Raw genomic sequence first — 14,932 nt, forward strand, 5'->3', positions numbered from 1 at the left:
GAAAATTATTTTAGAGATTTTTAAAATACAATTAAATTATAATTTTCTGAAAATACCACAAAATTTAAACTAAAACTTTAAATCTTTAAAACTAAATTAAAAAAATACTAAACCTAAATTCTTTTTAAAATTATAAATTTTGCAAAAAAAAATAAACGTTTTGTGGTATTTTTGGACTACATCATTTATAGTAAATTTTTAGAGAAAAGGTTAATGATCGTACTTTTCAAACATAGTTTAGAAATTAGTGAGATTGTAGGACATTTCTCTATTATTTTTTACGTTAAATACTGATTTAAATCAATGATCAGCTCTTAAATAGTATAATTTATATAGTTGAAATTGTTTTATGTTCCTAGAAATGACACAATGAACCTGGACGGAGTAAGAGAGGTACAAATCTATGAGCACCACTTTGTGTTTTGTACATTTTAATGGGATGACAGCAGTAGAAGACAAAACAGTTGTACTTGTACTACTCCTTTGACTTTCTATTTTTCATGTCCAAAGTTTCCTCCAAATAATTAAGATTAAGAAAAAAAAAAACAATATACAATAGATTAACTAAAATTGATATATTGTTTGAAAATCTGATAGAATCTAATATACATTCATGTTTTTTTCACCATTTTTGTAAGTTAATACTTATTTTTCAAAAAAATCGATCCGTTAACACTCTAAAGATAATTAACTTGGAAAGAATTAGGTTAGAGAGCACCATATATAGAGTATGCTAAACACATTTTTTCTTATCCCCATTTTCTTTAATCACTAATCAAAAATATTATTTTTTATTCTAAAGTATTTAGAAATTTTAAGTTTAGCACGTTAAGTTTGAATATAAAACATCCTCTATGTATATGTCAAAATAGAGTCATAATATTATAAAAAAAATTATTTATAAAATTAAATAATATAAATAGCACATGGTTTTAGTATTTTAACTTAAATGTCACATTAAAATAATTATTTACTATTTCAATGGACTAAAAATTTTTTAAATTTAAATTTGGGCTAGCATTTTCTTTAATTTAAAGGATAATAAATTTTTGGGTATTAATCTCTACACCGCATATATTGCCAAAGTCAACCTTTTTGGTATTTCCATTTTATTCCTCCCAATATCAAATCAATCAAACACCTCAAATATTGTTCGATGTTATTATCCTATTTTGATTTATTAATGTATTATGTTGGCTTTGGCTGAACTTATCAAAGTGTAACATGATTTTTCTAACAAAAAAAAATGAAATCCAAGTTGTAATCTTTAGAGTTGACTTTCAAATGTGTCACAACTTATATAAACTACGAAGCGACATTCTAATCCTTCAAGAAAAAAAATTTACAATTCCTCAAATAATATTATCTTCCGGCTAAGGTTTAAAGCTACACCTCATTAACACATTACAAAACTAGTCATTACTTCATGTCTAAATAGTGTTTCTTGGTAACAATTTCAGGCATATACATCATGGCGAGGACTAATCCACCGGACGGAGGAGGGTCCGGTTCAAGAAGGACATCAGATGATGAGTCAACACACGTTCGCCAGAGAGTGCTAGCTCCTCCGAAAACCGGTTTGCTCAAGGACTTCAAGTCAGTGGTTCAAGAAACTTTCTTCCATGATGCACCACTTAGGGAGTTCAAGGGCCAGACCAAATCTAAGCAGGTGTTGCTCGGGATCCAGGCTGTCTTCCCGATCATCGGGTGGGCGAGAGAGTACAATCTTCGCAAACTTCGAGGCGATGTCATTTCCGGTCTCACCATTGCTAGTCTTTGCATCCCTCAGGTTTACAATTCAAGACTCCATTTTTTCCTCATTTCCACGTACCTTTTGGTGCATTTCTAAGTTTCATACCAAAACCAAATCTATAACTCATATGTTTGTTTCATGGATGATAGGATATCGGATATGCCAAGCTCGCGAATTTGGATCCAAAATACGGACTTTGTGAGTCTTAATACATTGATGATTATTATGCGAAAATTGCAAGATTTTTATGAGAAAATAAGTAAGCTATTTATATACTCTTGTATACAAATATGTGAATGCATGGTTTCTTTTTGTGTGCAGACTCAAGTTTCGTGCCACCACTTGTGTATGCGGGAATGGGAAGTTCTAGAGATATTGCGATAGGACCAGTGGCTGTGGTGTCTCTTCTTTTAGGAACATTGTGCCAGGCTGTGATCGACCCAAATGATAACCCTGCGGATTATCTCCGCCTTGCCTTCACTGCCACTTTCTTTGCTGGCATTTTCGAAGCCGGCCTCGGTTTTCTGAGGTTGGGATTTTTGATTGACTTTTTGTCGCATGCCGCGGTGGTTGGGTTCATGGGAGGAGCAGCCATTACCATTGCTCTCCAACAGCTTAAGGGCTTTCTTGGCATCAAAAAGTTTACTAAGAAAACTGATATTGTCTCCGTTATGAATTCCGTATTCGGAGCCGCTCGTCATGGGGTACTACTATTTTATTTTACATCATCTTCCTCGATTTTTCTATAGTAAATAAGAGGTTCTGGACGGAAACTCATTCGCTCTCGTTATTCGTGATTTTTCCAGTGGAATTGGCAAACTATAGTCATCGGTGCCAGTTTCTTGACCTTTCTTCTCGTCGCCAAATTCATCGTAACCATTTTATTTTTCACCTACAATACACATATGTGTGTGCATCTTTGTTATCTCCATATCTAATATGAAATTTGATTATAGGGGAAGAGAAACAAGAAACTTTTTTGGGTTCCGGCAATTGCTCCACTTATTTCCGTCATTATCTCTACCTTCTTTGTCTTCATAACTCGTGCTGACAAAGAAGGAGTCCAAATTGTAAGCTTACATATGCATGCATGTCTATATATATATATATTTTTTTGTAAACCGTCTATATATATATATATATATTTATCTTCATGGATGAACTATATTTGATAGGTCATCTAGTATACCAACAATATGTTATCATTTTAAACTATGAAGGTGAAACATATCGATCAAGGAATCAATCCAATTTCCGCCCATAAGATTTTCTTCTCCGGGAAATATTTGGCTGACGGAATCCGAATTGGAGGCATTGCCGGTATGGTCGCCTTAACGGTAAGTCACATATATGCATATATGTAAGTTTAAGAAATCATTAAATCTTTTTTATTCTAATTCGCCAAGTTATATCGAAATAAAATTTTCTCTTTCAGGAAGCTGTAGCAATTGCAAGAACATTTGCAGCAATGAAGGATTATCAAATCGATGGGAACAAAGAGATGATTGCCTTGGGGACTATGAACGTCGTCGGTTCACTCACTTCTTGCTACATTGCCACGGGTAAGTTGTGAAAACATTAAATGTTATTGAGTTTTGTTAAATTTCAAACTGAAGATACTTATACATTCAAGAAAACTATAGGTTCGTTTTCGCGATCTGCGGTAAACTACATGGCTGGAGTCCACACCGCGGTTTCAAACATAGTGATGGCCATAGTGGTAGCTCTAACATTAGAGTTCATCACACCACTCTTCAAGTACACTCCAAATGCTATCCTCGCGGCCATCATTATATCGGCTGTCCTCGGTCTTATCGATATTGACGCAGCTATTCTCATATGGAAGATTGATAAACTCGACTTCTTAGCTTGCATGGGAGCTTTCTTTGGTGTCGTCTTTGTCTCCGTTGAGATTGGCCTCTTGATCTCCGTAAGATACCTCACTTATATAATAGATTATCATATAAATTAAAGCTTAGTTACTTATATATTTGGTTCTTGGTGAAACTATTTACATATAGGTGGTGATATCTTTTGCCAAGATACTGTTGCAAGTGACAAGACCAAGAACTGCGATTTTAGGGAAGCTTCCTAATACGAATGTGTATCGGAACACTCTTCAGTACCCGGACGCTGCCAAGATTCCCGGAATCTTGATCATCCGTGTTGACTCTGCCATCTACTTTTCTAATTCCAACTATATCCGTGAAAGGTAAATATTATATTTTAAGAGAAATTTCATTGGATAGCACATTAAAAAAAAAAAATTCAAAGAAACCGCAATTTGTTTTTATTCCAAAAATACCACAAAAAAAAAAAAATTTCCAAAAATACCATAAACATAAAAATCTGATTTTGAAGATCAGATTTTTTATTTTAAAATGTTTTGGTTGACTATCTATATTTTTAGTGTATAGTTTTTAGGGGTAGAGTTTAGTGTTTCAGATTTAGAATTTAATTTTGAATGTTAAAAATATTAGATTTAATTTTGTGGTATTTTTAAAAAAAATGTATTTTGGTGGTATTTTTAGAATATAAAGCTTATAATGGTATTTTTGGAAAAATACTTATTTTAGTGGTGTTTAAGAGAATTCTCCATATTTTAAACTCAAACTGATAATATAGTTAATTGGCCAAATGATTTTTAAAATAATATGAATTTGTTTGTGTTGTTTTCCTATTGAATTTTAAAAATTTAATTAGTCGTTGGGGATTTAATTAAATGGACTACTTCACTTTGATGTATATATGAAAGACTTATGAAATTATTGAAATTATTTGTTGGCAGAGCATCAAGATGGTTGCGAGAAGAACAAGAAAATGCTAAAGCTGATGGCATGCCTTCAATCAAATTTGTGATTATTGAGATGTCACGTAAGAATAATTTTTTTTAAAAACTATAATGATCATCTTCTTCTATAACAAATAAATAAATAAATTCTACTAATTTTATGAGTTTATTATATAGTGAAAATATTAAAAAATATTGATCGTACAATTACAAACTTATTGATGGTATATATGAGCAGCGGTTACTGATATCGATACTAGTGGTATTCACTCCATCGAAGAACTTCACAAGAGTCTCGAAAAGCAACATATTCAGGTATTTAAATTTTCTTATCATCAATGTAACAATTTATCGGTAAAAGTTCGATTATTTTAAATTGTTAATTCTTATATATACAAGCAAAAAAAAAATACTTATTTTTTTGTATTAGAATTTTAGAGTTTTATATTAAAATTTAATAACAAAATTTTGGTTGTATAATAATAAAATTTAGAGGGATTTAATAGTTTGTTTGTAAAAATGTTAATTGAGATATTATTCTTTCATGTGATACTATTTTTTTGGATTCTTAATATACAATAACTGAAGTACAAATAAATTCATCTTTATTTGTGTATGCACCTAAATTAGTGGTATTGCTAGTAGTTTTTAATATGCGAATGCGATCATACTGAAAAATATCGTCGATCATCTGATTTGGTTAATTGGCTTGAAATTGAACAGTTGATCCTAGCAAATCCAGGACCAGTGGTGACTGAGAAACTTTTCGCTTCCCAGTTCGCCGAGGAGATCGGAGAGGAAAATATCTTCCTTAGTGTTAGCGACGCGGTCGCGGCTTGTTCTCCGAAATTGGCTGAGCAGCAAGCTTAATATTGTCTATTCATACATATACACATCCATATACGTATGTGACTATGTGTGTATATATGAATGAGGAACTGATTTTAGAACAATGTGTTATTTTTATTTTGAGATGATTTGATAATATGTGTAATACATGGTTGTTGAGTTTGAATCATACAATGGCTTTTATTTCTGTTTAATCGCTTGAATGTTTTTTCTCTCGTGATTTGTGTATTATATGAGTTGTTGAATAAATTGTACTTTGAACTATGTTAATTTGTGTTATGTAACCCAAATATTTGTCACGATATTTATAATTGGAATTTGTCATCATTTTTGGCCATTTTTATTAGCTAAAAATACATTGAACTTAGTATTTGATTCTTGATTTGATCTATGAGTTGGAACCTTTGTGTCCGAATATTCTAAATAGTATTTTCTAAAAGAGTTTTATTGTTAGTACTTAGTAGGGAAGGTTGAGCAAACTGTATAAGCAATTATATATTTATATTTAAATTGAATTAAACATATGAAATCAAGAGAAGGTCAGCATAAAACAAACTCATCTCAATCTATCAGATATGATCTGAATCAACCTCCCTAATTAATCATATTCTTAATTTATTCCTAATTGGCATTTTTAAAAATATGATTGGGATTTGTGTGATTAGTTGACAGCTATATACTGTTCATATATCCGCTTAAGAGGGTATGTACATTGATCTATCATTGTTCAATACCATAAGATTGACATTAATAAGATTAACCAAACTTCAACCTAAAAAATATTATATATTATAATACAGCTTAAAGAGTTAACATAATCAAAATAAAAACAAAGATGTAAGAAAAATATCTAAAAATAACAGAAGAGTGTACAATTGAAAAATGGTGATAATTATTAATTAGTAGTACACAACTGGAAAAATAACTGATAATAATCATATCTATTTTTATTATTTGTATGTTATTTTCTTTATAGAGTTTCTTTTTATATATTCTACTTATGTTTTGCTTAGTTTTTAAAAAATTTTGCTTGAATCTTTCTTAATTTTTTCCATTAATTACACTATACAATATTATTCTTTTACAATTATGAACCACTTTACCACCATATATTGGCTAATCAAATCCATCTATTTTTGGAAACACCTAAGTCTATTTCACCACTAATAAGATGTAGAAGGTTTAGATTATTTCATATTATTTTGTTTAATTACATAAATATTTTGTAAATCAATAAATATACACAAATGTAAGATGAAAAGCTCGGAGTTGGTAGATAGGTGTTGTCCTTAAACATGTCTTCATCAAGCCTTTCGGACATTGGCCTGCCACTCATTTCACCATCCGAACTGATTATGCAGTAAATGTCGAGACCGTAAGTAGGTTGTATATAATTTCAACCGACACACGACCACGCATATGGGATCCGACCATTTTCCTAATGCCATATAGACATTGCATTGCAAATGGGATCTCACAAGTCATCCAACTGCGTCAAGAACTCGAACAAATTTTAGCTTACTGGGACACACTTTTATTACATTGAGCAGCTTAACTCAGAGACATGCAATCGCAGTTCACCTTACATGGGCCAGATTCGACTCTTCTATATATATGTCTATGTTTCGGATTGTTGTTCTTGTTTTTTTTTTTGAAATAATAATTGCTAGTTTAGTTATTTTGTTGATATGTTTTTTACCTTATGACTTAATATGGTATCTTAAATAACTTCGGTAGGGTAAAATTAATGTCTACAAACCAACTCATGTTTCATTCAATAATTAAGATGTTATATTCTGGATAGTCCAAATTTTTCATGTTTATCGGGCGGCTAATCATTTTATAGTTGGTTTGGCGAATTATGCTTTTTTTGGACCATTAAATTTATATTTACGAGAAAAATAATTGAATAAAATATCTTTTAAATATTTATTGAGAAGTATCTTTTAAAAAACGTTCTTATTTTTGCTTGTAATTAACAAAAATATCATGCTGCGAGGTGTTGTGCAAACAAAACTTCTCATAACATTTAGGCCAATCTTTACTATAAAAATTACATATCGCGTATCATCAATGTCTCTTACATATCCGTAATTGGTATGTAAGTAATAGCTTTTGTAGGAATAGACTTGAAAATCTAATATTTAGAGGAAAAGACAATAAATAGCAAAGATTACAAAAAAAAAAAGTTTGCCTAAACAAACAATTGAATAAACTAATTCAAATTTATGATAAGTTACATCATATTATGTATTTGAACTATTGGAATAAAAATTGTGCATATTAAGAATTGGAAACTTCTAGATGACACAAAAATGGGTTATATATATATACTAATCCAAAACACAACAATATATTTTTAATATCTAAAAAAAATATAGTTATGAGTTCTAGGGATAAAACATTTTTATATTTTTCTACTAAGCTTTAGGTGTTACACTATGAGAAAACAAACATTGTTACTTAACTATTTATAGAGTTTACATATTGATGGCTAAAACTTAATCTTTTTAGAGTTTTGACCAAATATTTAGTATTGGTTTCTATATTTTGATTAATTAGTTAATAGTCCCTAGAAAAAGGGATTTCATATTTCTACTTATTTGTTTTTAAATATCCAATTACTATAATACTCCTTCTGTTTCACAAAAAGTGTCATTTTGACACATTCACACATATTAAGAAAATTTATAATTATACATGTATACCCCTATCTAACAAGGGATTAATGATTCAAATTCAATAAAACTGACTTTTGGGTTTAGGGGTAAATTAAGAAATTTCCTCTAAATCATTAATCACTACTCGAAACCTTTCCAACGAGATAGGACATATCATTTTTTTTTTGATAATTCAGGAGTGATCCCAAAGGCTTTCTAGGCCCAAAGACTAATTTTCTGAGGCCGGGGGAAACCATGATAAATCTCGAACCCCGTGGCCAATGCTACTCGAACCCAGATGACAGGACATATCATTACCCACAACCTTTTGATGTTCCTATCCATCACGTCAACATCTATAAGTCTGATCCACAACAACTCTCAGGTTTGTCTTTATTTCGATATCTTTCTTCTACTTCTTTAGGTTTTATATATGTATAACTTTACTTATATATCTCTCTATATGTAATAGTGGAGTACGAGAAGGCTAATGATGAAGCATGGTTCTTTATAACGGAGAGATACAAAAAAGGTATAAGTGGGAAGAAGCATAAACTTGCTGATGACAATGCAACGGTAGGTGCCAAGAAGATTGAACGTTACCGCGCTAGAAAACCTCACGGCGTAAAAACAGATTGGTTAATGCATGAGTACTCGTACGAGTCTCCTCATGATGATGATAACGATAAGGTACATATGTGTTTCTTGTGTTCCAAGTTACTAAGATTTTGAGACTTTTTGAATGGTTTTTTGAGGTTTTTGTTTCTGTTTTTTAGGTTGAGTATGTTTTGTGCAAGATTTATCTGACTCCATCCGCGGTGAAGAGGATGAAAGATAACGAAAAAGAGAAGGTGAAGAAAGGGAAAGGAAAATTGAAAGAGAAGGTTAAGCAGCTGGAGCAACCACAGTGTTGCTTACCATCAGCACAAGATCAGGAGCCGAAGAGTTTGCCTTATAACATTGATGATGATGACTTAAAAGACTTCGATGAATTTTTTGATTTTGTCGACTCTGAACCGCAACTAGAGGATGTTGAAGAGTTCTTTGCTGAATTCATGAAGCCAAATTCAGTGGTTGGAGATGAAGAAGACGTACCTAAAGATAGTGATATACTTGAAGGCTTCTTCAATGATGGGATGATGAAAGATTTACACTAAGTGATCTTAGGTTTCTGATTACACTTTTTCATTTTGGTTTTCATGAGTTCTTAAAGTCTAAATCTAGCTTTATGACTCCTTTTGATTCTCTTGTTTTGAGGCTATTTTATTCTTTGGTTATGTATTGATCTTCTAAAACTCAAAATCTTGTAATTATTTACTTTTGTTGCAATAAATTCACATTATACAATAAAAAAAGGATTACACATAATATACTTTTACTTATTTTTGTCTATACTCTCTCTTGTATTAAACAATCTCTCTATTTTGAAGACACTTTCATGAATTTGTTTTGTAAAGAAAAGTGTTAATTTAATCTACTAACAATGAGAGATTCTTTTGTTTTAATTTAATAACACAAAAAAATTTAATGACTTAAATTTTGAATCCAATAACCCCATGTTTATGAATATTTAAATTTTTTTTTTATAAATCAATAACTAATAACACCAAACTTTATAAAGTTAAACAATATCTTGATTGAATAGCAATAGATTCAACATAAAAACTAAATTCATTAAATTCATGATGATTGTACTTTTTATTAATGAGTATTGAATTGTTAATATTGGACTCCTTCTGTTTCACAAAAAAATGTCATTTTAGAGTTTTATTTTTGTTTCACAAAGAGTGTCATTCTACATTTTCAATGCTTCTTTTACACTAAATTTCCTAATTTTACTAATTAAACCCATAAATCACATATTAAATAAGGGCATATGTGTATAGTTTAATGTTTTCTTAATCTGTGTGAAATATGTCAAAATGACACTTTTTAATTTTTATGAAAGAGAGGAAGTATATAGGTTAGGTTATTGACCTAGCTAACATGAGTGTCCGAAAACCGTATGGTGTGTAATTCACTGGGACTCTGCAATTTTCGTTGTCAAAGAAGTAGTTATGATTATGGCTTCTTTCATAGAGAAAGGTGTTGTTGTGTGTATATAACTAACTAGTATGTATCTAAGATGAAAGTATATCAAATGTATTGATATTTCCTATAAAAAAAAAATCTATATTTATCACATATTTTTGAATGAATATACAGAAAACTTAGAGTGGAGTACTTCAACTTTACCAAATCAAAATCTAGAGTAGAGTACTTAAACTTTACCAAATCAAAGTTAGATTGATTTAAATTTCTGCAAGTTTAATAAAAATATTATAATTTAATGAATATTGAAATGTAAGAAGTTAAAAATAAAGTTGGCCAATACATTTTCACGTGAACATATCTAGTAAATGTGTTGTATATATTGACTATATTATTATTATGAGTGCACCACATAAGTAAACATATGTCATATGTAACTGTTGCCTTGCTAGCTAGTGATCACAAAATGATACAAATAATATGAATGTTTTGTTTGTTACTCCTCTATGCAAAAGACTTATTATAAATGATATCGAAGAAGAAAACATCATTACTCCCTCGAAGACTCAATAAATTCCTCTCGGCCACCGACTCTTAGTTTTTCCGAACGCTTCTTTCTCAAAGATTAGAGTGAGACACTGTATTAACTAGATTGTGTACATGTGCACTTCTTCTATCAATATTAATCTTTCAACATTACTATAATCATTCAAATTTTAAAAGATAAAAGCTATATAATCAAACACAAAACTTATTTTTAAAGTAATATACAACATATATATTATTGGCGATAGTGTATTCTTGACAAATAAATGATTTCATATTATTACATGCAACAAAAATCACTTGAAAATATTAGCAAGAACTTCTTAGTAAATGCCAAGAAGAGTAAATGTCATCGACGTACTAGCTAGAGTAGGTTTAACAAATTTGCTTTATCCATTGGGAAAAGTGCAATGTGGTATAAGAGAACTCTCGACGCTAAGTCATGAATGATCTTATCTCATTTCTATAACTAACGGTTAAGTCCAACCTATTAACTATGTTCAACCTAACAAATAATCGGTAAGTGAGAGACAACCTAAACCTATTAACTTATTTGAGCTTAATTATATTGGCTAAATAATGTGTTCCTTTTAATGTCAGAGAAAATAAACTCAATTCGAATATAAAAGTGTTGGGGCTTAAATTACAAACTAAACAGGCCAGAAGACAATAAAATGATGAACAAAATATATGAGTTTTGATTATTTGTTAGGTTTAACACAAAAATTATAAATGCTCGACAATTTTAGAAGAAGAGGGAACTTTCCCATTTTATATAAATTAGACTCTTGTCTTAGCTGTACTGTTTTGTTTTTGGATGAGGATGCTCGGGAGACGTTTGCCTCCTCTCTTTCACAAAGAAAATAAAATTAAGATGTCACTAACCAAAGATCCTTTACTCGGAGCTCTTAACCAAGACGAAATAGTTCTCTTTTTATTCTTTCAATTTTATATCAACAAGTAATAAGTTAAGTTCCATTTCTTATATTTGTCTTGGGCCTTAAGGTTTATAACGTATGGCTATGAACATCCTTAATCGAATATAACTGAGCAGCCCAACACATATATAACACTTGTTTTAAAGAAAAACTAAAAATAATACACATCAATTACACCAAACATTGAATAAGACCGTTGCATGATTGAAAACAAAAAAAAACAAAAAACTAACCTGAATATTGAAAAAACCATGTCCTCAAATCATGACAGTAACAAAGTTGAATTCATAGAAGAAATAATAAAAAGGAAAATAAAAATAAAAAGATGTGATTAACTAGAAAAAGCCAAAATGTAAGAAATAGAAGAAACTATAATGGCAACGACGGTGAGTGAAGGAACTGAGAGGATGTTCGTGCCACTAGTTAAAGGCGACGGTGCAGTCATTGACGGTGTCGCTTCCGAAGATGGCGAAGTCGCCGGCGACTTGGCTGCAGATTGAGTTTGTGAAGTCTTAGGTGTTGCTCCAGCCGATGGGGAAACTGCATCCACATTACATTCATGTATGAGTGGTTTTGACAATTTTAGCAAACATATAAACATAAATATATTACAAACAAAAAACTCTTTACAAATAAATCTATATAATATTAAAATAGCTTTCTAATTAAAGGTAATGAATGAGTAAAATATAAGATCTATAAATATTGGGAAAGTTGTTACCAAACTGTAATTTTCAGTCTCACATATGCTTAACATATTGTAACAAAAAAAAAATATAAACCACATGACTATAGTATTTTAAGTTACGAATGTAACGTGTTTATTGAGCAAAATATAGCAAAAATGGTATAATGAAATTAAAAAAAAAAAAAAAAACATAAGCTACTGCGATAGTAATGCCTGTATAATACATAGATTTTTGGTTTTAATACCAAATAATTTCAATACCGTTTATATAAACTCCTTTTGTTCCTAAAAGATAAATTTTTTAGGAATAAAATTTTGTTTCAAAATTTTTATTTTTTAAAGTTATCCATGCATTATTAATTAGGATATACAAATTTTAAGGTAAATAACTAAATAATGTTGGTTTAGAATTTAAAAAACCGTGAATCACAAAAAAATGATGCAAATATTATCAATTTCAGATGTTTTCTTAATATGTATGAAAAAGTTTTAAAAAATAATTAGTCAATTAGGAATAGAAGGAGTATTATCTATACTTCTATAGTAACAAGACACAAAAACATGTAATCTTAATGATCTCAATGTGGTAAAAAAAAAATGAAAAAAAAATTACAAAGCCTGAAAATAATACGTACCAGGAGATGCACTTGGTGTCGTCGTAACGCTTGGTATTATACCTGCAAGAAAAATTAACCAAAATATAACTTCAAAACCCAAAATAAATAACTCAAAAGTATTGAGAAATAATATATAAAAGTTAAGTTTTGAAAAAAATCACCACAATGAGGAGGAGATTTGGAGAGTTTGCAAGTCTTAGGAGTAGCAAGAGCTCTTGAGTTATTCAACGCAATACCCATTTGGCTAGCACTAACCAAACCAGCACAAATGCATTGTGGGTTAAATTGCAAAACTGTCTCTATACCATCACAACAAGATTTCTCTGGCATAGTCTCGTTTGAACCGATGCTAAGGTATGTGAGACAGTCCATCATGCTAAATATCACTGAAGAACAATCAGAGCCTGATGGTCCTGGTGCTGGAGCTGGAGACTTTGCATGGTGTGATTTGGTACGTGCATGGATTGGTGTAACAAGTGATGATGATGATATGAGTAGTAATAAGATTGAAAGAAGAAGAGATTGCTTCATTATTGCTAGTTTCTTTTGGTTTTTCTTTCTTTCAAGATCGTATGAGTTTTTTTTTTTTTTTTTGGCTAGGTTTATAATAGAAGCTAGATTGTGGTTTTTATATATGGGAAGTGAAAAAAAAGATAAGAATTGTGTTGTTTGGTTTTTGAATTTGAAGTCCGGTTCTTGTTGCTTAAATCTTGGAGATTAGAGATTATTGTTTGAATAAGTTATAAGTTTGTTATCATGGATTTTGATTGGTTTGTGTTGGTTAAATTAATTATTTGACTATTTTTTTGTTTTTGTTTTTTTTACAGCGTAAATTAATTATCTTTTAGGATAATCCGAATAAGTAAAAAGATGCTAACTATATTTAATTTAAAAGATAAATAATTAGGCTTCTCATATTAATTTTGAATTTTGATATAACGGAAAATGTTACTATGCCTTCTTTTTTTATTATTGACAAAAAAAAAAGATACAAAATCACCTACATAAACTATTGACAAATATTTTAGTTTAACTCAAAACAATTATAAATAGATTTGTATCTATATTAACATTTCTTGAGTGGTAATTAGAATGACTTGAGGAATCGAGAGAATCAAATAGGAATAAGAAGAGATATGTTAATCTTTCTTATGTGCATGTTGTTAACGTTCCGGAAATACACTGACCAATTTAAACCAAGGTTTTCACAAGCCACACCTAAATACTATTTCCTTGCTTGGCTTGCATGCAACAAAAAATCGATTAACAATGGGTGATAGAATGTTGAGTTGGAATGTCCGGGTTTAGTTCCTCTTGTGTGTTCTGTCAAGAGTCAATGGAGAGACTAGAAACCATATGTTCTTCATATGTCTATACTCAAGAGAAGTTTGGTTTGGCCTCATTTCAAAGCTTCTTGATAGACATTTCTCTTACAAGCTGCTCACGGACAACCTCATTAGGAAAGGTTTGATTGTTTCTTTTGAGATATACTTTTCAGTTTCTAGTTCACTCGTTGTGGAAAGATAGAAAAAATAGAAGACATGGAGGTTCACAGAAATTATATCTCGGTTTAACATTATAAAATAGTTGTTCGAGTTTACATTTTACAATAAAACGAAATTATACGTAGGTTCTAGTTTATAAAAGACGGTTATTGTTTAGATTTTACAATTAAACAAAATTTTATGTCGGATTGAGTTCACAAAAGAGGATTATAATTTAGATTTTATAACTAGACCAACAATATGTTGGTTTGAGTTTATAAAAAAATTGTTAGTAAATGATAATTTTGATTTTACAACTACATTAATAAGTGGTATACATATTTTGTTTCCTTAATCTGTTTCTTTAAATTTTATTATATGACATATTCTTATATTTTCATTGGTTAAATTTATAGGTGGTAAACAAAGAGGTTCATCCCCATGAGTGAGTCCAAATATTGCTCAAATAAGAAAAGCGTAGAATAGAAAACCGGTCGAGTAAATTTGAAAGAAGAGGATAAATGTAATTTTGTACGTTTTCTTATCACCAAAAATTACAAAAAAACAAATAATCC

General features: G+C 30.2%; 3 protein-coding genes across 3 annotated transcripts; 2 read left to right on the plus strand and 1 right to left on the minus strand.

Moving 5' to 3' along the window:
• The first annotated feature begins 1,351 nt into the window (after positions 1–1,351).
• Positions 1,352–5,562, plus strand: LOC17882551 (sulfate transporter 1.1). The gene is made up of 13 exons (XM_006290047.2): positions 1,352–1,378; positions 1,461–1,789; positions 1,903–1,951; positions 2,075–2,457; positions 2,560–2,625; positions 2,710–2,823; positions 2,974–3,090; positions 3,189–3,315; positions 3,397–3,683; positions 3,775–3,965; positions 4,542–4,627; positions 4,783–4,859; positions 5,268–5,562. Exons 2-13 carry the CDS (start codon positions 1,472–1,474, stop codon positions 5,412–5,414), a joined length of 1,962 nt encoding a protein of 653 aa, XP_006290109.1. The 5' UTR covers positions 1,352–1,378; positions 1,461–1,471; the 3' UTR covers positions 5,415–5,562.
• Positions 5,563–8,308: 2,746 nt separating this feature from the next.
• Positions 8,309–9,210, plus strand: LOC17881436 (NAC transcription factor 29). Its single transcript, XM_006290087.1, has 3 exons — positions 8,309–8,438; positions 8,526–8,743; positions 8,830–9,210. The coding sequence occupies exons 1-3, from the start codon at positions 8,309–8,311 to the stop codon at positions 9,208–9,210; spliced, it is 729 nt and encodes a 242-aa protein (XP_006290149.1).
• A 2,689-nt stretch (positions 9,211–11,899) lies between these two features.
• LOC17882386 (non-specific lipid-transfer protein-like protein At5g64080) lies at positions 11,900–13,404 on the minus strand. The gene is made up of 3 exons (XM_006289386.1): positions 13,035–13,404; positions 12,892–12,933; positions 11,900–12,108 (listed from the first exon to the last, which is right to left on the minus strand). Exons 1-3 carry the CDS (start codon positions 13,402–13,404, stop codon positions 11,900–11,902), a joined length of 621 nt encoding a protein of 206 aa, XP_006289448.1.
• Between the last annotated feature and the right edge of the window lie 1,528 nt (positions 13,405–14,932).

This window comes from Capsella rubella, unplaced genomic scaffold (genome assembly GCF_000375325.1).
Source record: "Capsella rubella cultivar Monte Gargano unplaced genomic scaffold, Caprub1_0 scaffold_6, whole genome shotgun sequence".
Taxonomy (NCBI): Eukaryota; Viridiplantae; Streptophyta; class Magnoliopsida; order Brassicales; family Brassicaceae; genus Capsella; species Capsella rubella.